At 42.9% G+C, this 15,802-nt stretch overlaps 1 protein-coding gene across 4 annotated transcripts in view; it reads right to left on the bottom strand.

The window, feature by feature from the left end:
- Positions 1-15,187, bottom strand: part of garnl3 (GTPase activating Rap/RanGAP domain like 3) — a 71,523-nt gene extending 56,336 nt beyond the window's left edge. For all 4 annotated transcript variants that reach the window (XM_035527474.1, XM_035527477.1, XM_035527475.1 and 1 more), the window contains exon 1: positions 14,698-15,187. In XM_035527474.1, coding sequence (XP_035383367.1) covers positions 14,698-14,798 — 101 coding nt within the window. In that variant the 5' untranslated portion in view covers positions 14,799-15,187. The remainder of the gene's footprint in view (positions 1-14,697) is intronic.
- Between the last annotated feature and the right edge of the window lie 615 nt (positions 15,188-15,802).

Below are 15,802 nucleotides of genomic sequence, written 5' to 3'. Positions count from 1 at the left end.
AACATAATGACCTTTACAGGGGCTGGATAGTATACTGGATAATATAGCTGGATAGTATAGTATAGTGTATAGTGATGTGTTTGGGTTGCAAAGCAGCCTCATGGAAATCTGGGCCCAGATCCTTAATGATAAATTTGGGACCAGATCCGGCAAAATCTGGCACCAGATCCTTAATGATAAATCTGAGACCAGATCCTTAGTGATAACTCTGGCACCAGATCCTTAGTGATAACTCTGGCACCAGATCCTTAGTGATAAATTGGAGGGCAACCGTGATACATCTCTGCGAGACAATTTGAGGAACAAACCTCAGGAAGAACAAAGATTCAAAAGGAGAAGTTTTCTGTGATATAGGCCAGTGATGAAGGCTAAAAGCCTGTTCGGGCTACAGGAACTACTGATTGTGTTGGATATATAGAGCACGCTAGACATATAAGCCCTCGGTAGACAGAAATTCAATACTAGCACATGGAGAACGGCTCATGCAACAGCAATAAAATGACAGAGCATCTCTGGTGCAGAAAGCTGGAGGAGGAAAAACTGAGATGGTGGCAAGCAGCGGCATTCGTGTAAGGCAGCACCATCGTGCTGGTGGGTAGACAGCTTCAGGCACTAGTGTGAGCTCACCTAGAGACAAAGCAAGCTGTTAAATGTGGAGCACACACTCCCTAACTTAAGGCGCGTATGATGATCATAGTGCAAATGGAGATGTTTTCTGTTTACTACATATCTGTGTCTGCATACTGGAAAGGGTTCTCAACCTGTTCAGCCGTTGAAAAGGGTTTTTTTTTTTCCCCCCCTTGTGGCTGGAAGTAATTTTTGGTCATCCAATACTGTCCAATGTTTTTCATGGTCTACCACATTATTTGGTATTAAGCTCACCAACATCTTCTTGGTTCGCAATAATGTGTGTATTTCGCTGCGGTTATGTCTCTCATTGATTTATTCACATATATTTATTTATTTGTTTGTTTATTTTTCTCTCCTGACTGACTCTGACTGGCATTCATGTGTCACTGGACCCCATGTGGAGGAAGAAGAGCAACCGACTCCAGATGCAACAGACGCATCTAGAATGTACTCAGCTGGCCAAATCAAACAATCGTCCAGTACTTTAGGTCCCTTAATGGGGAAAGACAATGTATAAGAATCCCTACACTCTTCACCCATCACACAGTCCAGCTAACTAGCTGTCTCCCCACGTCCCAAGAGAGCCGTCTTCCTTGAAGTAGCCCTTTAAGCAGGCTACAGGTGATATCGCATATTGCGCGGACTGCGGAAGACAAACCCTGAAATGGAAAAGCTGGCACTCCAGCTCCGACGAACACCTGGCTCCGGCTTCTGACTAATGTGGCTGGCTTGGAATTCCCTTCAGCAGCATATCTGTGTGTTCTTGTGCTGCTATTTCCACAAGACACATGGGCTAATGTATAAAACATTTCTACAAATGTGTACGGCGACTTGTGGTCGTTTCCTTCTGCGCATCACCCAGGGTACATGGGAAATTATGGCCAATGTAGTTTTGGCGTGTTTAGTCCAGTAAGATATTTGTGCTGCACTACTTGAGCCCTTGTGTGAGATGCCTACGTTGTCTCCGGTTACTCGGTCTTCTTACGCACATGCACACAAACACATGCCCCAGGGGGTGGAGATTGAGTGAACCTGAAGTCCCTTGAACATATTGTGTGTTCGCTTGCCAAGATCGACCTCGGCATGATATTTTCCCACACAGATCAGTCCAATTCCAAAATGCCCTCAGTAACCTCAACTCTAATACAATCACTAGCTGACACAAACACAAAAGTGATTGAACTGCATTGCTGCAAGTGCTGCATAGCAATATCACATCTGTCATCCTTTACTGCTTTATATGGGACCCACTAAAGTTTATGGAGATAGAAATATCACTGCCTGTCCCGTGACACCACACATTTTTAGTTGATCATGCATAATATGCAGTGTATATGTAAGATAGTAATCCATTTTTAACACCAATTCCAAACTTGTAGGCCCTGTTTATGTTGTGGGATCAAGCCAACCATATGTTACATCATCTCTTTTTTTTTCTGTGTGTTCCCCAGAACAGCCAACGGAGCGCAGTTCCGCAGTCTCTATCTGAATAGGCAGCATCTTTTGTTCACGTCATGCACCACCTTCAGAATCCGAGCACCACAGCTGGCCAAGCAAATATAAACTTTGAACCATTTAGCTTAATAGAATAGTGTCCACGGATGTCACCTAGGCCCTCAGACTAAGTAAACACCAGCAAGATTATTAGTATTTGGACATTTTTCTGACGCTCCTTAACGGAACACATTAAGAAGACCATATGTACATGAAACAAAGACATTGCCTTTCTGAAACACTTTAAAGGTGGGTCGGTAATAGAAATATATTTTTTCATGATCACTACACACACACAATTATGCTGGCATTTCAGGTAGTGTGAAAATTGTCAGGTATTTTTGAAGATATAGATATATGCAGACAAAATCCCAGATTCTTTCTGAAAACATTTTTGCGACTACAAGAAGCAGAAGTCTGATTCAAATTACCTGTTTACTCTCTAGAACATCATTCAAAATCAAAAACCATGCTTTCACACATACTGATTCAAAAACATTATGGAGATGCTGTTTTGAAAACATGACACCTTAACCTCAGTGGATGAGATCGAATTAATTGAGTCGAGTTCATGTTTTTGAGACTTTTTTTGTCCTGTGGTAACCTCTCATATTATTATTAGTGTTACATCTTCCAACTTTTTAGTACTGCTCTTTTTCTGACCACAGCTCTGCTGTTGTTTGGCTGCTTTGGTCTAGCCGACCACTCTCAACCCAACAGTGAAATTCGCCACTGACCACACTGCTGTGCCTGATACACTCTTACCAGTGCAGCACTCACTACCATACCAGTCCTGTGTCCACCACCCAAACAATGTCCTGCCAGCTGTGGTCCCCTGATCAGAAACCAGCCGGTGATGACGGGGGAAGAAGGTAGCTGTCACAGACTGCTCCTCCCCCATAAGTCACGTGGTACGGCCCGCCGCATGCACGGGGATCCATATGTACCGTGTTTATTTATGTTGCAACCCCCCCCCAGGATTGCACACGCGTGCACGGGATTTAGTGTTAATGTCTTACGTCTATTTAAACCCCAGTCCGTGTGCGCTCCCATTGTCGCGACGTGTGTTTAACTAGATCTGTGTAGGCGTAACGTTAGTTTGTCCCATGTCAAAGTGTAGGTGTTTAGCGTTTAATGTTAAGTGTATAGTTATGTTCATTGTGTGTGTTATACGTGAGTGCCACCGATGTCTTAAACGTGCAATGTCAATAAATGTTCAGCACAAACGAGGAAGTCTGTGCGTCCTGCCACGCGCCCTGCAGCACTCGGGACAGCTGCAACGTTACAGTAGCTGACAAATTACACGGCACCAAAAACGTAGTCTGTAATTATGCACTCATAGCATAGGCCGTTAAAGTAGCCATTGAGCATAGGTGCCAGTGCACCTAAGGATATGTAGATATTTGATGCATCTCTGTACTATTTAAGCAAGTATAAAGCAGCAAAATAAGTGGGTTATAAAATTAAAAGCGTTCCATTATTTATCAAGTCTTACCACAATATGTAAATGATAACACAACTTTTAGAGCACACCGCATCACTTCATTAACTAGAGCCTGAGCTGCACAATACATTGTTAATCACTGTCAGAACCCTGGGCTTTGCAAAATTGATAGTGGACAAAGATGAAATATGCAAATTAACTAATCTAATAAATTAGCTAATCTAATAAATCACAAATATTTTTTACTGTCTGCTATGAGTATCCTAACCAATCTGAGATGTTCAATTATATCAATTATACTACAATAACATAATGGGGATATTTTACCCATATCATGCAGCACCTCATTTATAGCATATTAGAGTTCTAAACACAATTTTGCTGTCTCATTCCTTGCCCTGTGCAAGCTCGATGGGAGGTCACTTTTACTTTAGACACAGAGAACTTAAAAAAATAAAACGTTTTTATTGTTGTTGCTGATGATGATTTCCTCAGACTAAGATTTTATTCTTACCCATGTGAATAGCCTTGCCACTGTTGCTTGCTTCTACATTAGCATTATTTTGTTGTCAAAAGCCAGTGCAGTACAGTTATCTGACACCAGATGCAAATATGCATTTGCATAAATTTCATCTGCCATCTTTGATAAGGTAAACATGAGGAATTTGTCATCAGTATTTATTTATTTATTTATTTATTTATGTGCCACCACTGGATTGCTGGTTTATAGGGTGCACTTGCTCTAGCTGTACCTATAGGCTACTAATCCTTTTTGGTTAATTCCATGTACACAGCAGTTGGTAATTCATAAGTAATTAGTAGGTATTAATGTGAAGTTGGTTCCTTTTGCAACTAGAGCTTCCAGTCTTCTGGAAAGAGTCTTTCTACAAGATTTTGGATTGTGTTAGTGTGAATCCTTGCCCATTCATCCAGGAGAACATTTTGGAGGCCAGACACTGATGTTGGACCTGGCTGGCAATCTCCATTCTAGTTCATCCCAAAGCTGTTCGATGAGGTTGAGGTCAGGGCTCTGTGCAGGCCAGTCAAGCTCCTCCACACCAAACTCACCCAACTGTCTTTATGGACCTTGCTTTCTGCACTGAGGAACAGTCATGCTGGATCAGAAAAGGGTCTTCCCTAAACTGTTCCCACAAAGTTGGGAGCATTCAATTCTCCAAAATGTCGTGGTATGCTGAAGCATTAAGATTTCCCTTCACTGGAACTAAGTGGCCAAGGCCAACCCCTGAAAACAACCCCATAGCATTATCCCTCCTCCACCAAACTATACAGTTGGCACAATGCACTCATATAGGTAACGTTCTTCTGGCATTTGTCAATTGCAGACTCGTACATCAGTCTGATAGATAGAGAAGCGTGGTTTGTTACTTCACAGAACACGTTTCCACTGCTCCAGAGTCCAGTGGTGGCGTGCTTTACACGACTACATCTGACACTTGGTATTATGCTTAGTAAGGCTTGCATGTAGCCGCTTGTACATGGAAACCTAGTAGTAAAGTACAGGGTTTCCAGAGAAACAGAACATTTCGGACAGAGGTCCTTCAGCTGTGCAAGCAAAGTGCTTCTGGATTAGTAGTAGGAGGAGCCAGTTTATATATGAAAAAGTAGATGTTTCAATCATAACATTCATTCCATGGGTTTCTAAAGTTCCAAGAGTGTAGATGAATTCTTTGAGTTTTTCTATGAGTTTCCTAATTTGATTGCTGCCTAATTTCACAACTGGCAATGCAAACAGGTATGCAATTAATGTAGTGTCCATTAGTATTTAAAACATTTTAAATGTAGTAAAAAATGTGATCAGCAAGCCTTCTCATGGGTTCTCCTATATAAAGCTGATTACATCTCTTACAAGTAATACAGTAGACAACTCCCACAGTAATGCATGAGTAATGCATTGATCTTTTGTGCCATTTATTTTAGTGGCTTTGTTAAATAATTTACACGCAGCACATCGTAGAGTGGCTGCAGTACCACAGTCATTATTTCAATGATCATTTATCTCACTCTTGTCAAGCATGTCTTTGATGTTTTTGCCTTTTCTGTAGATTAGTGGAGGATCATTAAAAAAGGACGTGGTCTCTGGATCGTTCTGGAGGATTCTGAAGTGTTTGAGTATAATATCCGCCACTGTTTTATTTGTAGGATGATAAGTCAGCACCAAGAGATTGTGTGTGTGTATGTGTGTGTGTGTGTGTGTGTGTGTGTGTGTGTGTGTGTGTGTGTGTGTGTGTGTGTGTGTGTGTGTGATTGTGTGTGTGTGTGTGTGTGTGTGTGTAGGAATGTACGGTACAGGACAGGACTCCAGTATAGTCAGTCAACTGATTTCGGAGTACAATAATGGCTCCAGGACTGGTGGATTACACATTACAGTTGACTATAAAATGTATGGCAGCCTAGTAGGCACAGCTATTGGGTCTGTGTACTAGCTACAGGATCTGTGCACTAGCTATAGGGTCTGTGTACTAGCTATAGGATCTGTGCACTAGCTATTGGGTCTGTGTACTAGCTATAGGGTCTGTGCACTAGCTATGGGGTTTGTGTAGTAGCTATAGGATCTGTGCACTAGCTATAGGGTTTGTGTAGTAGCTATAGGATCTGTGCACTAGCTATAGGGTTTGTGTACTAGCTATAGGGTCTGTGCACTAGCTATAGGGACTGTGTACTAGCAATAGAGTCTGTGCACAAGCTATTGGGTCTGTGTACTAGCTATAGGATCTGTGCACTAGCTATAGGGTTTGTGTACTAGCTATAGGATCTGTGCACTAGCTATAGGGTTTGCGTACTAGCTATAGGGTCTGTGCACTATCTATAGGGACTGTGTACTAGCAATAGAGTCTGTGCACAAGCTATAGGGTCTGTACACTAGATATAGGGTCTGTGTACTAGCTATAGAGTCAGTGTAAAGAGATCGCTCAGCATAGGTCCTCCAGCAGTGTGTGTGCAGGCATCCCAGCACCATTAGTGGATACGAGGAATACCACATGTGCTAAGCAGCATCCCACATAAAGCCAGATTTATAAAACATAACGGTCACTGCACTATGCCATGCATTGTGTGACACTGTATTGAATTCATACTCATAAAGTTACCTTGGTGATAATATAATTTGTACATGGTATCAACTTACTTACTGGTAGAGGCACCTGTGCACAAGGTAAAAGCTAATCAAAATCGACAAGTAAATGAGACCATACATATTAAAGATGCACACCAAGCAACAGACGACTATCGCTGTTTGTGAGACCAGTAGATGGCTATGCTCAAAACTGCCAGTTAGGGCTGACATGACAATGTTACTAGTGTGGCTGATAGCTCCACGCATTTATAACTTTTAACAAGATGGGAACAGCATGCACGAAGTTGATGACTTCGTAACTTCTAAATCATGGCAGAGGAACAAAATTTTCTTTATGCTCAGTCTATCTCGCTCTGTAGCAAGGAAATTTGCATTTCTTATAGCAAAGGTTCATGGTATTCTGAGATTTAAGTCTTTCCTCCATGTGTACTCCTTCTATTGCAGATGTAAGGTTTGCCATCGTGCTCACCCAACCTCAATTAGTTAAATGGTTATGTGAAGAATTTTGTGAATGATTTGCATGTGTGAGAAGAAAATGTTAACGTAAAGAGTAACCAATCCACATCGGCTTCTTTCTGGGGCATTTACTGTCAGACAGGTTCAGGTGGCATTTTGGGGAGAGCGGTGCTCTATTATGAATTATGAAATCAAGACAAAATGCTATAGCACCATATATCATTCAAACAGTAAAATACGTCAGCAATCCACATTTATGAATCAGGAAATGTGTTAACCTCATATGAAATCTGGTGGAAGGTTTTCTGAATTTGGCCCATAATCCTTTTATGCCTAATATTATTATGCCTATATCCCCTATAAGATCAGGTTCAGGTTTAGTTTTGCATTTTCTAAAGATTAAAGCGCAGAGCTAATAATAGAGCCAATAGCCAGAGTAGAAACCATGCTCAAATGTTAGGGAATTATCAGAGCTATGATTTGGTTTACACTGATGTATTTTCTGTTTTATATATTATCTGTTATAATGACTGTGTGTTTGGTATTATTAGTATTCTCCAAATGCTAAATATCAAAGCAAGCATGCACACACACACACACACACACACACACACACGCACGCACGCAGGGCTGTGTGGTTGACTGCAGTTGAAAGGTTCCTTCATTATAGAGTAGGGCTTTTCATCAATGGAGCAATGGTGAGCAGAGAGACATTTCCCTAGGCCATTCACTACTTCGCTAGCATTTTAGAATCTCCTTAAGATCAGGCCACTCTGGCCTCTGAGTAAGGGCCATTTTTGATAAGTCCTGAAGACCACTAAACATCATGGAAAATCAGTTGAACATAAACGGACAGGCACAGGCGCGTTGTCAACAGAAATAAAAATCCAGCTAGCAACTATCCTAGCTGTCTGTGACCTGAGAAATGTGAGCTCTTTCTTCAGCTTTATGGCCAGTGATGCTGCAAGAACACCAACCCACTGCTCTAAAATTGCAGAATTTACCTTTAACCTAAAGAGCCAGAATGAACCTTTAATGCAATAGGTGTCGCGTGATCATAGCGCTGATTTAATGCATTTTATATAAAATTATCTTTGCAGCCAAGATCAGAATTCAGGTGTTGAAAATGTCATGGATCGTCCTAAAAAAGCCTCTTATCCCCAGAGAGAATCAGCAATGAAGACTCCATTCGTTAGTCCACTGTGTCCTCTAGTGGTTCCATCTGTTCATTACAGACTCAGGAAATAGTCACTGGAAATAAAGCGTTTAATTATATTACTGTTGTAAAATCATTTCCCCCCATAGCAACTTTTAACATTTACCACACATTAGCAGTCCAGTTCTTGAGTCACATGGCCCTCAAAGGAACACACTTTAAAGTTCTGAAGACTTTCTCCTAACCGCCATTCGTGGAATGGGTCTGTTGCTAACATTATACAGTTTGGTTCCTAGCCAACTCAGACTGCATTTCCAGAAATAGTCCTTCACACGCGTGTATACACACACACACACACACACACACACACACACACACACACACACACACACACACACACACACACACACACACCTACATGTGGGTTCCCCTACACTTCTCCAGCATCTCCGGGGTCCACATGACGTTGTTTACACTGCACACATCCCATGTGAACGCACCGTTTGGCGCAGGGTCGACCGCTCGAACTTTAAACGTCGGCGAGGTCAAAGAGAAAACCACCTTCCCCGTAACGTTGGTCACAGCCCAGCTCGGTTATAACGGGAGAACAATCTTTTCCCCGTGCAAAGCCTCATGGAGACAAAAACGCAAATGTGTAGGTATGCGCCTTTGAGTCTTAAATGGAAGCAGCTGTGGGAGCGATGGCGAGTTTACACAGAGCTGTAATCACAGCGAGCCTCACGCTTTTATTTATTTGCCTGATTTCCTTCTGCGTTGTCTTTCTCTTTTCTGTCCGCGAGCGAGCACGTGGCGGCTCGCGTTGGCGCACAGCTGAGAGTGATTAGCGCTCGCTGTAGCGCGGACATTAGGATGGGTTAAGAAGCTGGTCAGAGAGAGAGAGAAAGAGGGAGAGAGGGAGGGAGGGGGAGAGAGAGAGAGAGAGAGAGAGAGAGAGAGAGAGAGAGAGAGAGAGAGAGAGAGAGCAAGCATCTCTCACAAACCCATAAACATTTGCAGATCGTTAAAAGCGCACATAAGTACTAGTCGCGGCATGATCTCCCTCTGGATGGAAAATGTTGGCCAGAATTGTGGTATGTGCTTGTGTGTGCTACATACACACACACACACACACACACACACACACACACACTTGCGCTTGATAGAGCAGGCACTCTTAATGACTCATACGAAGTCTTCATCACCCCCCCCCCCCCCCCCGAAAAAGTCAACATGCTATGTGCTCCCCTCCTCTTACTCTCCTCCATATATATATATATATATTTATATATACACACACACACACACACACACACAGATCTTCAGCTTTATGATTATAGACCCAAATGTTTACACAGCAAAGTCGTTTGATCAGCTATTGTGTATTTGTTTGAGTGGAAGATGCAGTCCTCTGCATCAGAACTGGCTAGCACTGACACAGAAATGTGCATATTGGCACTGCCTACATAATGCAAACCTCAGAGAAACCGTTCTTTATATGTATTTGGTTAAAATAAACCTTGTCAAGACTTTCACACTGGGCACACAGTCAGAATTCTTCAGTGTGCATGCAACCTCTACAGAAGGAGTTCAGGCTTGAATGCTGTCATGCTGTGTTGCAGGAAGGGTGGCCTTACTCTCCTGTGCCACTGACAAGCGAAGCGCCTCCTAATTGTGTGTTTGAGCTGTCACTGCTGAGAGTTCAGCACTAAGGCGCTCAGGCCTACAGCTCGACGAGAGGCTGAGTGCATTAGGCTGCACTGGTCCTGTTCACACGCCCGCCACTCATAGGTTGTTGACTCGGACATGGCAAAGATGACGAGCAGAGAAGGGGCAAAAATAAAAAACTATCTTGAAAGGTGCACTTGGCCGTAGCTTCAAAAGGCAGCCAAAGAGATTTGCTGTCAGTAATTTGATTTGCTGTTGGTTGAGAACTGGATGACAGACTGAATGCTAGATGAACAGCAACTAACTGATTTGTTTACAGGGATAAAAAAAGGTGCCAGAGTCCCAGCTCCCTGCATAATTTATAATGACAAACATTAAAGTCCCATTAAAGGTATCTTGGTACTGAAAGGCAGAAAGGCAAAACAGACATTAAGTCTTTGAGAGCTGGGGGGAATTAAAGAAAAACGGGTTTGTGTGTATGTTTGCACACGTGTGTTTGAACACATTCGCACACATGTGAGACAGTAATAGCTTTAACAGACATCAGACATACCAACAGATCCTCAGACAGGATTTTGTGACTACATTCACTTCTTTTCTAAACACTCACATGGAAATACAGGGAAATACGGAAATACAAAACATCTGAGTGTCTGTGTATATGTGTGAGCGTGCATAATATGTACGCCTGCAAGGGACGTACCCTAGACGCTCACATCGTTGGCTGCAGCCATGTTAAAAGGCTAAGAGGGAGTTGGAATGGAATGCAGACCCATGGGTGACACTTGTAGGGCCTGGCTCTCACCGCTGTGTGCGGCCTGCCCGTCTACCGGGCATTGTCACCATGTCGCTCTTGGTTTAAAGCTACCCGTCAGGCTGCCTGTTGAAATCACACCCTTACAGGTCGGACATACGCAGGCTGGCATCGAAGCTGTTTTAAAGAGTGATGTCGATAGCATGGCATCACTCTAAGCTAGGAAGACTTCTCCTCGCAACCCAAATTTGAGTGGGAACTACAACCACAACATGCGTGCGGTGTAGTTAGCCCAACGTTCAGTAACAGGCACATGCCTATAAACAGACATATCCGTGAGAATGCTCACACATCCAATATCTAAGTATCCTTTTATGTATCCTATCCATGAGTCATAGTGAAAGGGAAATAGGAACTGATTGAAACTTAAAAATATGGCATTTTGTTACAGAAAATAAAGTCAATGTGCAGCATATGAGGTCATTCTTAGCCACAGCCAGCAGACTATAATGAGATGCATTAATTTCAGGACAGCACAGAGCTCCTGCTCCTGTGCTGAGTCATGTTAGGAGGACAGCACAGATCTCCTGCTCCTGTGCTGAGTCATGTTAGGAGGACAGCACAGATCTCCTGCTCCTGTGCTGAGTCATGTTAGGAGGACAGCACAGCTCTCCTGCTTTTGTGCTGAGTAATGAGTAGCACTGCCTTACACTGTTGACTATCTATGTGCTGCAATACCATCTAGGTTGTTCTGTAAATATCGTAAACTACAGTCCTGGTGTAACACTCATAAATGATGCTGCTACTGTTAAGTACCTCACACCACTTTACTGCACATCTTTTTTGCACTCTGCCACCAATTCAAGAATGAATAAAATGATATCTTTCTTTCTTTGTCTGTCAGTCAGTCAGCAGGATAGATAACAACTGAAAATACCCAGAGTTCATGTTATATTTGTACTTTTTTTATACTTTTGGAGGCATACTGCTTTACAAGCTAAACACATCATCCAAACCCTGACAGCTCACCACCACCGAAAGAGGGGGAATGAATGCCTGACCATGATTTGACCACGAAGGGCAATAGGTTTGTATCATCATATAACACAGTGATGAGGCGAGATGCGGGATTCAAGTGCAAAGAGGGAATTTAATAACTGAAAACAAACAAAACCCAAGAATGTAAACCAAACGCGAGATTATGCTGAATACGATGCAGGGAACACAAACACTGGAAAAGGCAAACACAAAACATAAGACAGAGCAAGATACATAACATACAGAACAAGGTCAACAAAACAAACTTAGACTAGCACAATAACTGACAAGGGTAACCAAACATGGGGCTTAAATACACTAATAAGGCCTAAAAAGACACAGGTGAATACAATAAGGGACAGAGAACTAAAGGAGGCGTAGATAAACAGATCCAAGGCAAAACCAGGAACAGAAACCAAAACAAATGACAGGTGTAGGCATCGCCATGGGAACCACAACGCCAGGAGGAGGAAACTGTGACACGTGTGGTAGCAAGTATGAACCCGGAAGAAGAACGCCATATGTGGCTGCACTGGCAGCCTTCGAATAAGCTGTGGAAAACAAGCCACAAAACATCTGGAACATTCCACACATGATCACTGTGTTTTCTAACCTGGATTAAACGTTCCTGGTATTCCAAACAGGCCCAGTGGGAGTGAACTGCTTTGCTCGATGTCACTAAACTATTTGTTTTGCCACTGTTCATAGTAGCCTGCAATATTCTTCAATCCATTTACTTCATGGATGTGTTTGTGTGTTCCATTCAACGTTATCACTGATTGCACCATATATTTAAGTAGTGTTAAACATTTATCAAAGCTAAAGGACAAATTCTCCTAAGATGAAATATTATAAGGCTGCTACGTATCAGAAGGTGGTTTCACTTTTAACTGAGTGAAAACTTTGGAGCAGTGTCCATATTCTTTGTACATTAGTCTTACTATATCTTACTTCCAGTGTAAACCAACAATTTATTGAGGGCTGATTTTAGAGCTGTTTACCCAACTTGAGAACGGTTATACTGTCACGGAGCAAGGCTGGTGGTGGTTCGAGGATTTACAAAAAGCCAACATTTCTGCAAAAAAGCAAACACATCACAAACACTCTGGGTAAAAATCCAGAAATCAGTCCGTGGAGGAAACTCATCCAAAAGGGCAAATCAAAATCAGAGTCGAGAAGATAGCGAGGCAGTAAGCGAACAATTGTAACAAGGGCAAGGAAATACTCGTAACAGAACTAGAAACGGAAACATGTCAATGTGCGGACAAACAGCAGGCAATCTTGCAACGTTCGGTATGCGCAAGTATACAGAGGCAATACTTCACAATAAGGAAGCGTGGGAGAAGCGTATCAGTAAACATAGGTATCACTAAAGGATAGGCGTGCCGAATTAATCCTCCGGGGATGATACTCTCCCCGGGGCATTCTGGGAACTGTAGTGTGTGGCGGTACCGGAGGGCTGCATGACACATACTGTGTTATTAGTCTTAACGATAACCTTCAGAAAATGTAAAACTCTCAGTCTGAATTTTAAAATTGCCCTCAATATCTGGATTGAATAGTTGACAAAAAGATTCCTCTGTACCTGTGACCAACTGCTGTAGGCATACCGAACAAACATATAAATACAGTTTTATAACATGCAAGTTACCGTTTTGCACATAATAAAGTTTTTCTTTTGAATTAGACATTCACTCAGCACCTTACACAGAAATAATGAACTCAAAACATGGGTATCCATGATTGGACCGAGCACCTTTAAAGAGCTCGTTATCATATAGGAACTGGGAAAGTAGATGGTTATCAAACTATTTCAAACATACAGAGCAGAGGACGTTAATTAAACAGAATTTCGTCATCCTATTTGCTGAACGCCCATGCAGACGCAACCACAGGTTCCCTTGTGAGCTTCCTACTGGTGTTTGAATGACAGGTGCGACTCGAAGCATTTTGAAGGCTCAGCAGTTTGGAATAGAATTACCGCAGTGGTACCCGAATTGCTGGATCTTACAATACTTCATTAGAACATTGGATTAACAACAGCCATTGTTAAGTCCAAAGCCAATTCATGGGGACCTAATATTCTGAATGAGCTGCTGATCGCGTTTCTGTTCTGACACATTGGACACGAATGAATGTTAAGTTTGTTAGAATTGGACAGGAGAAGCAGCCTTCAGACGTTCGCCTCCGAGGTATAAGAAATCTATATGGCGTGGCACCGGTGCAGATGATGAGCTAATTGCAGGGTTTTTTACCACCGCTGTTCCGCGGGAACTCCCTCTTTATCTGGTGTAAGCACTCAGTCAAACTAAGGCACAGAGAGAGAGAGAGAGAGAGAGAGAGAGAGAGAGAGAGAGAGAGAGAGAGAGAGAGAGAGAGAGAGAGAGAGAGAGAGAGAGAGAGAGACGCGCCGCCTTGATAATGCATAGTGATACCCAGCCGGTGGTGTTACTAGTCACTAGTGTGACTAGTGACCTCCTCTGTGACATTCTAATCTATGATCGTAAATTGCAGCAGTATTGACACAAATGCACCATATTTCAGTGCAGTAAAACGCAAATGCCGTAAGTGAAATACATATACAGTATGTCCTTGGTTATTTTACGCGTCCCGGGCGCACTTTCTTGTAATTTTTTGCGAGAGCAAGAGCCGAGGGTACATTTCAGTGCGGATCCGACATTGGTCTTGAGTCTTGTAGTGGAAGCACACGTACTTTGTCTACGGCTAAGCCTCGAGGGGACTATTGCACAGTCTAACCTGAGCTTTTCTTTCCAAGAACCCTTGAGCCGTTTACATCAAACAAACCATAAACAGGGAACCACTCTGAAGTCAGGGGCACCGAAACTGGAACTGTCATGGCAAGGTGCTGTCATAAACTGGAACTGTCCCCCGACAGAATGGAACATTGCGGTGTTCCCAAAATGCCCACTCCTTAAAATCGGCCCCCCTCCCCTGCGTCGACTTACCTCGTTATTTCGAAGCTACATCCTTTCCTAAGCAGAAGGGCTCTCTTTCGCATGATTCCCGCTTTCTCCCGTCCCAGGTACATGTTAATATCCGAATTCATGGTGACCCGTGTACGACGCTTAGGTCCCCGAATAGCCCACACAGTGGAGGCGCGGGCAAACGAGCAGGACGGAAAGTACGCCGCCGCGGTTCTTACTGTGTTTAGCGAGAGCAGAAACGGGGCACGAAGAGGGGGGAGCCACGTTCTTCGCCGTACAAAACTGGAAAAGTCGACCAGAGACTTTTTACCGTCCGTGGAAGAAAAGGAAAAACGCAGGCTATTCGCGCGCGGGGTTTGGGAAACACCTCGCCAACTCCATCCAGACCGGCAACCTTTGATTTTAGGTCCAAAACCACAGACGAACTTCCCGTCAAAACTAAGATTTTTTTTTTTTACTTGAGAAAGAGAGCAGAGCCGCCGTCTACCGCTCCTAGCCGATGTATAACGGATTTTTGAAGACTGGTTATAGCCACACTACTGCCCTCACCGACGAGTCTGCGCAGTCCCGATGTCTATCCGCACCAGCAACAGAGTAGACTCCTTTAAGCTACCCTACAAAACTATCGAAAATGCCATTCAGTCAGTCTAATCAATGCAAAAAGAAATGCGTTTTCTCGTTCCCTTTGACGAGCCAAGCCCACTTTATCTTTTGCAGAAAATGTCCTGAAATTCCATATACTGCACAGTTTGCAGTAATTGTTGGTGCAATTGTTGGTGCAGTTAGCAGTAACTGTTGGTGCAAACTCTGCATTAGTCAATCAGGTTACCAGACAGAACTAGAAACCTCCTTCTTAGAGAGAATTGTAATGAGAAATGATGACTGGCATAAAATTTAAGTCGACTGACACAAATGCACTTGGAAACACCTTCCGCACCTATACATCCATTTTAGTATATACACTACTCCTACAGATGCATTTTATAGGTGTAGGTTATTTACTGTCTCTAGTTTGTATGTTACCAGGCAAAATTATCAGCCACCCATTACCATGTTTATCACTGTATTCAGTTTCTGAACACAGGACCACTGCACACCATATATTATTTGAATGGCAGACCTTTCT

Source organism: Electrophorus electricus, chromosome 6 (genome assembly GCF_013358815.1).
Source record: "Electrophorus electricus isolate fEleEle1 chromosome 6, fEleEle1.pri, whole genome shotgun sequence".
NCBI lineage: Eukaryota > Metazoa > Chordata > Actinopteri > Gymnotiformes > Gymnotidae > Electrophorus > Electrophorus electricus.
This window is presented reverse-complemented; position numbering and strand designations above follow the sequence as displayed.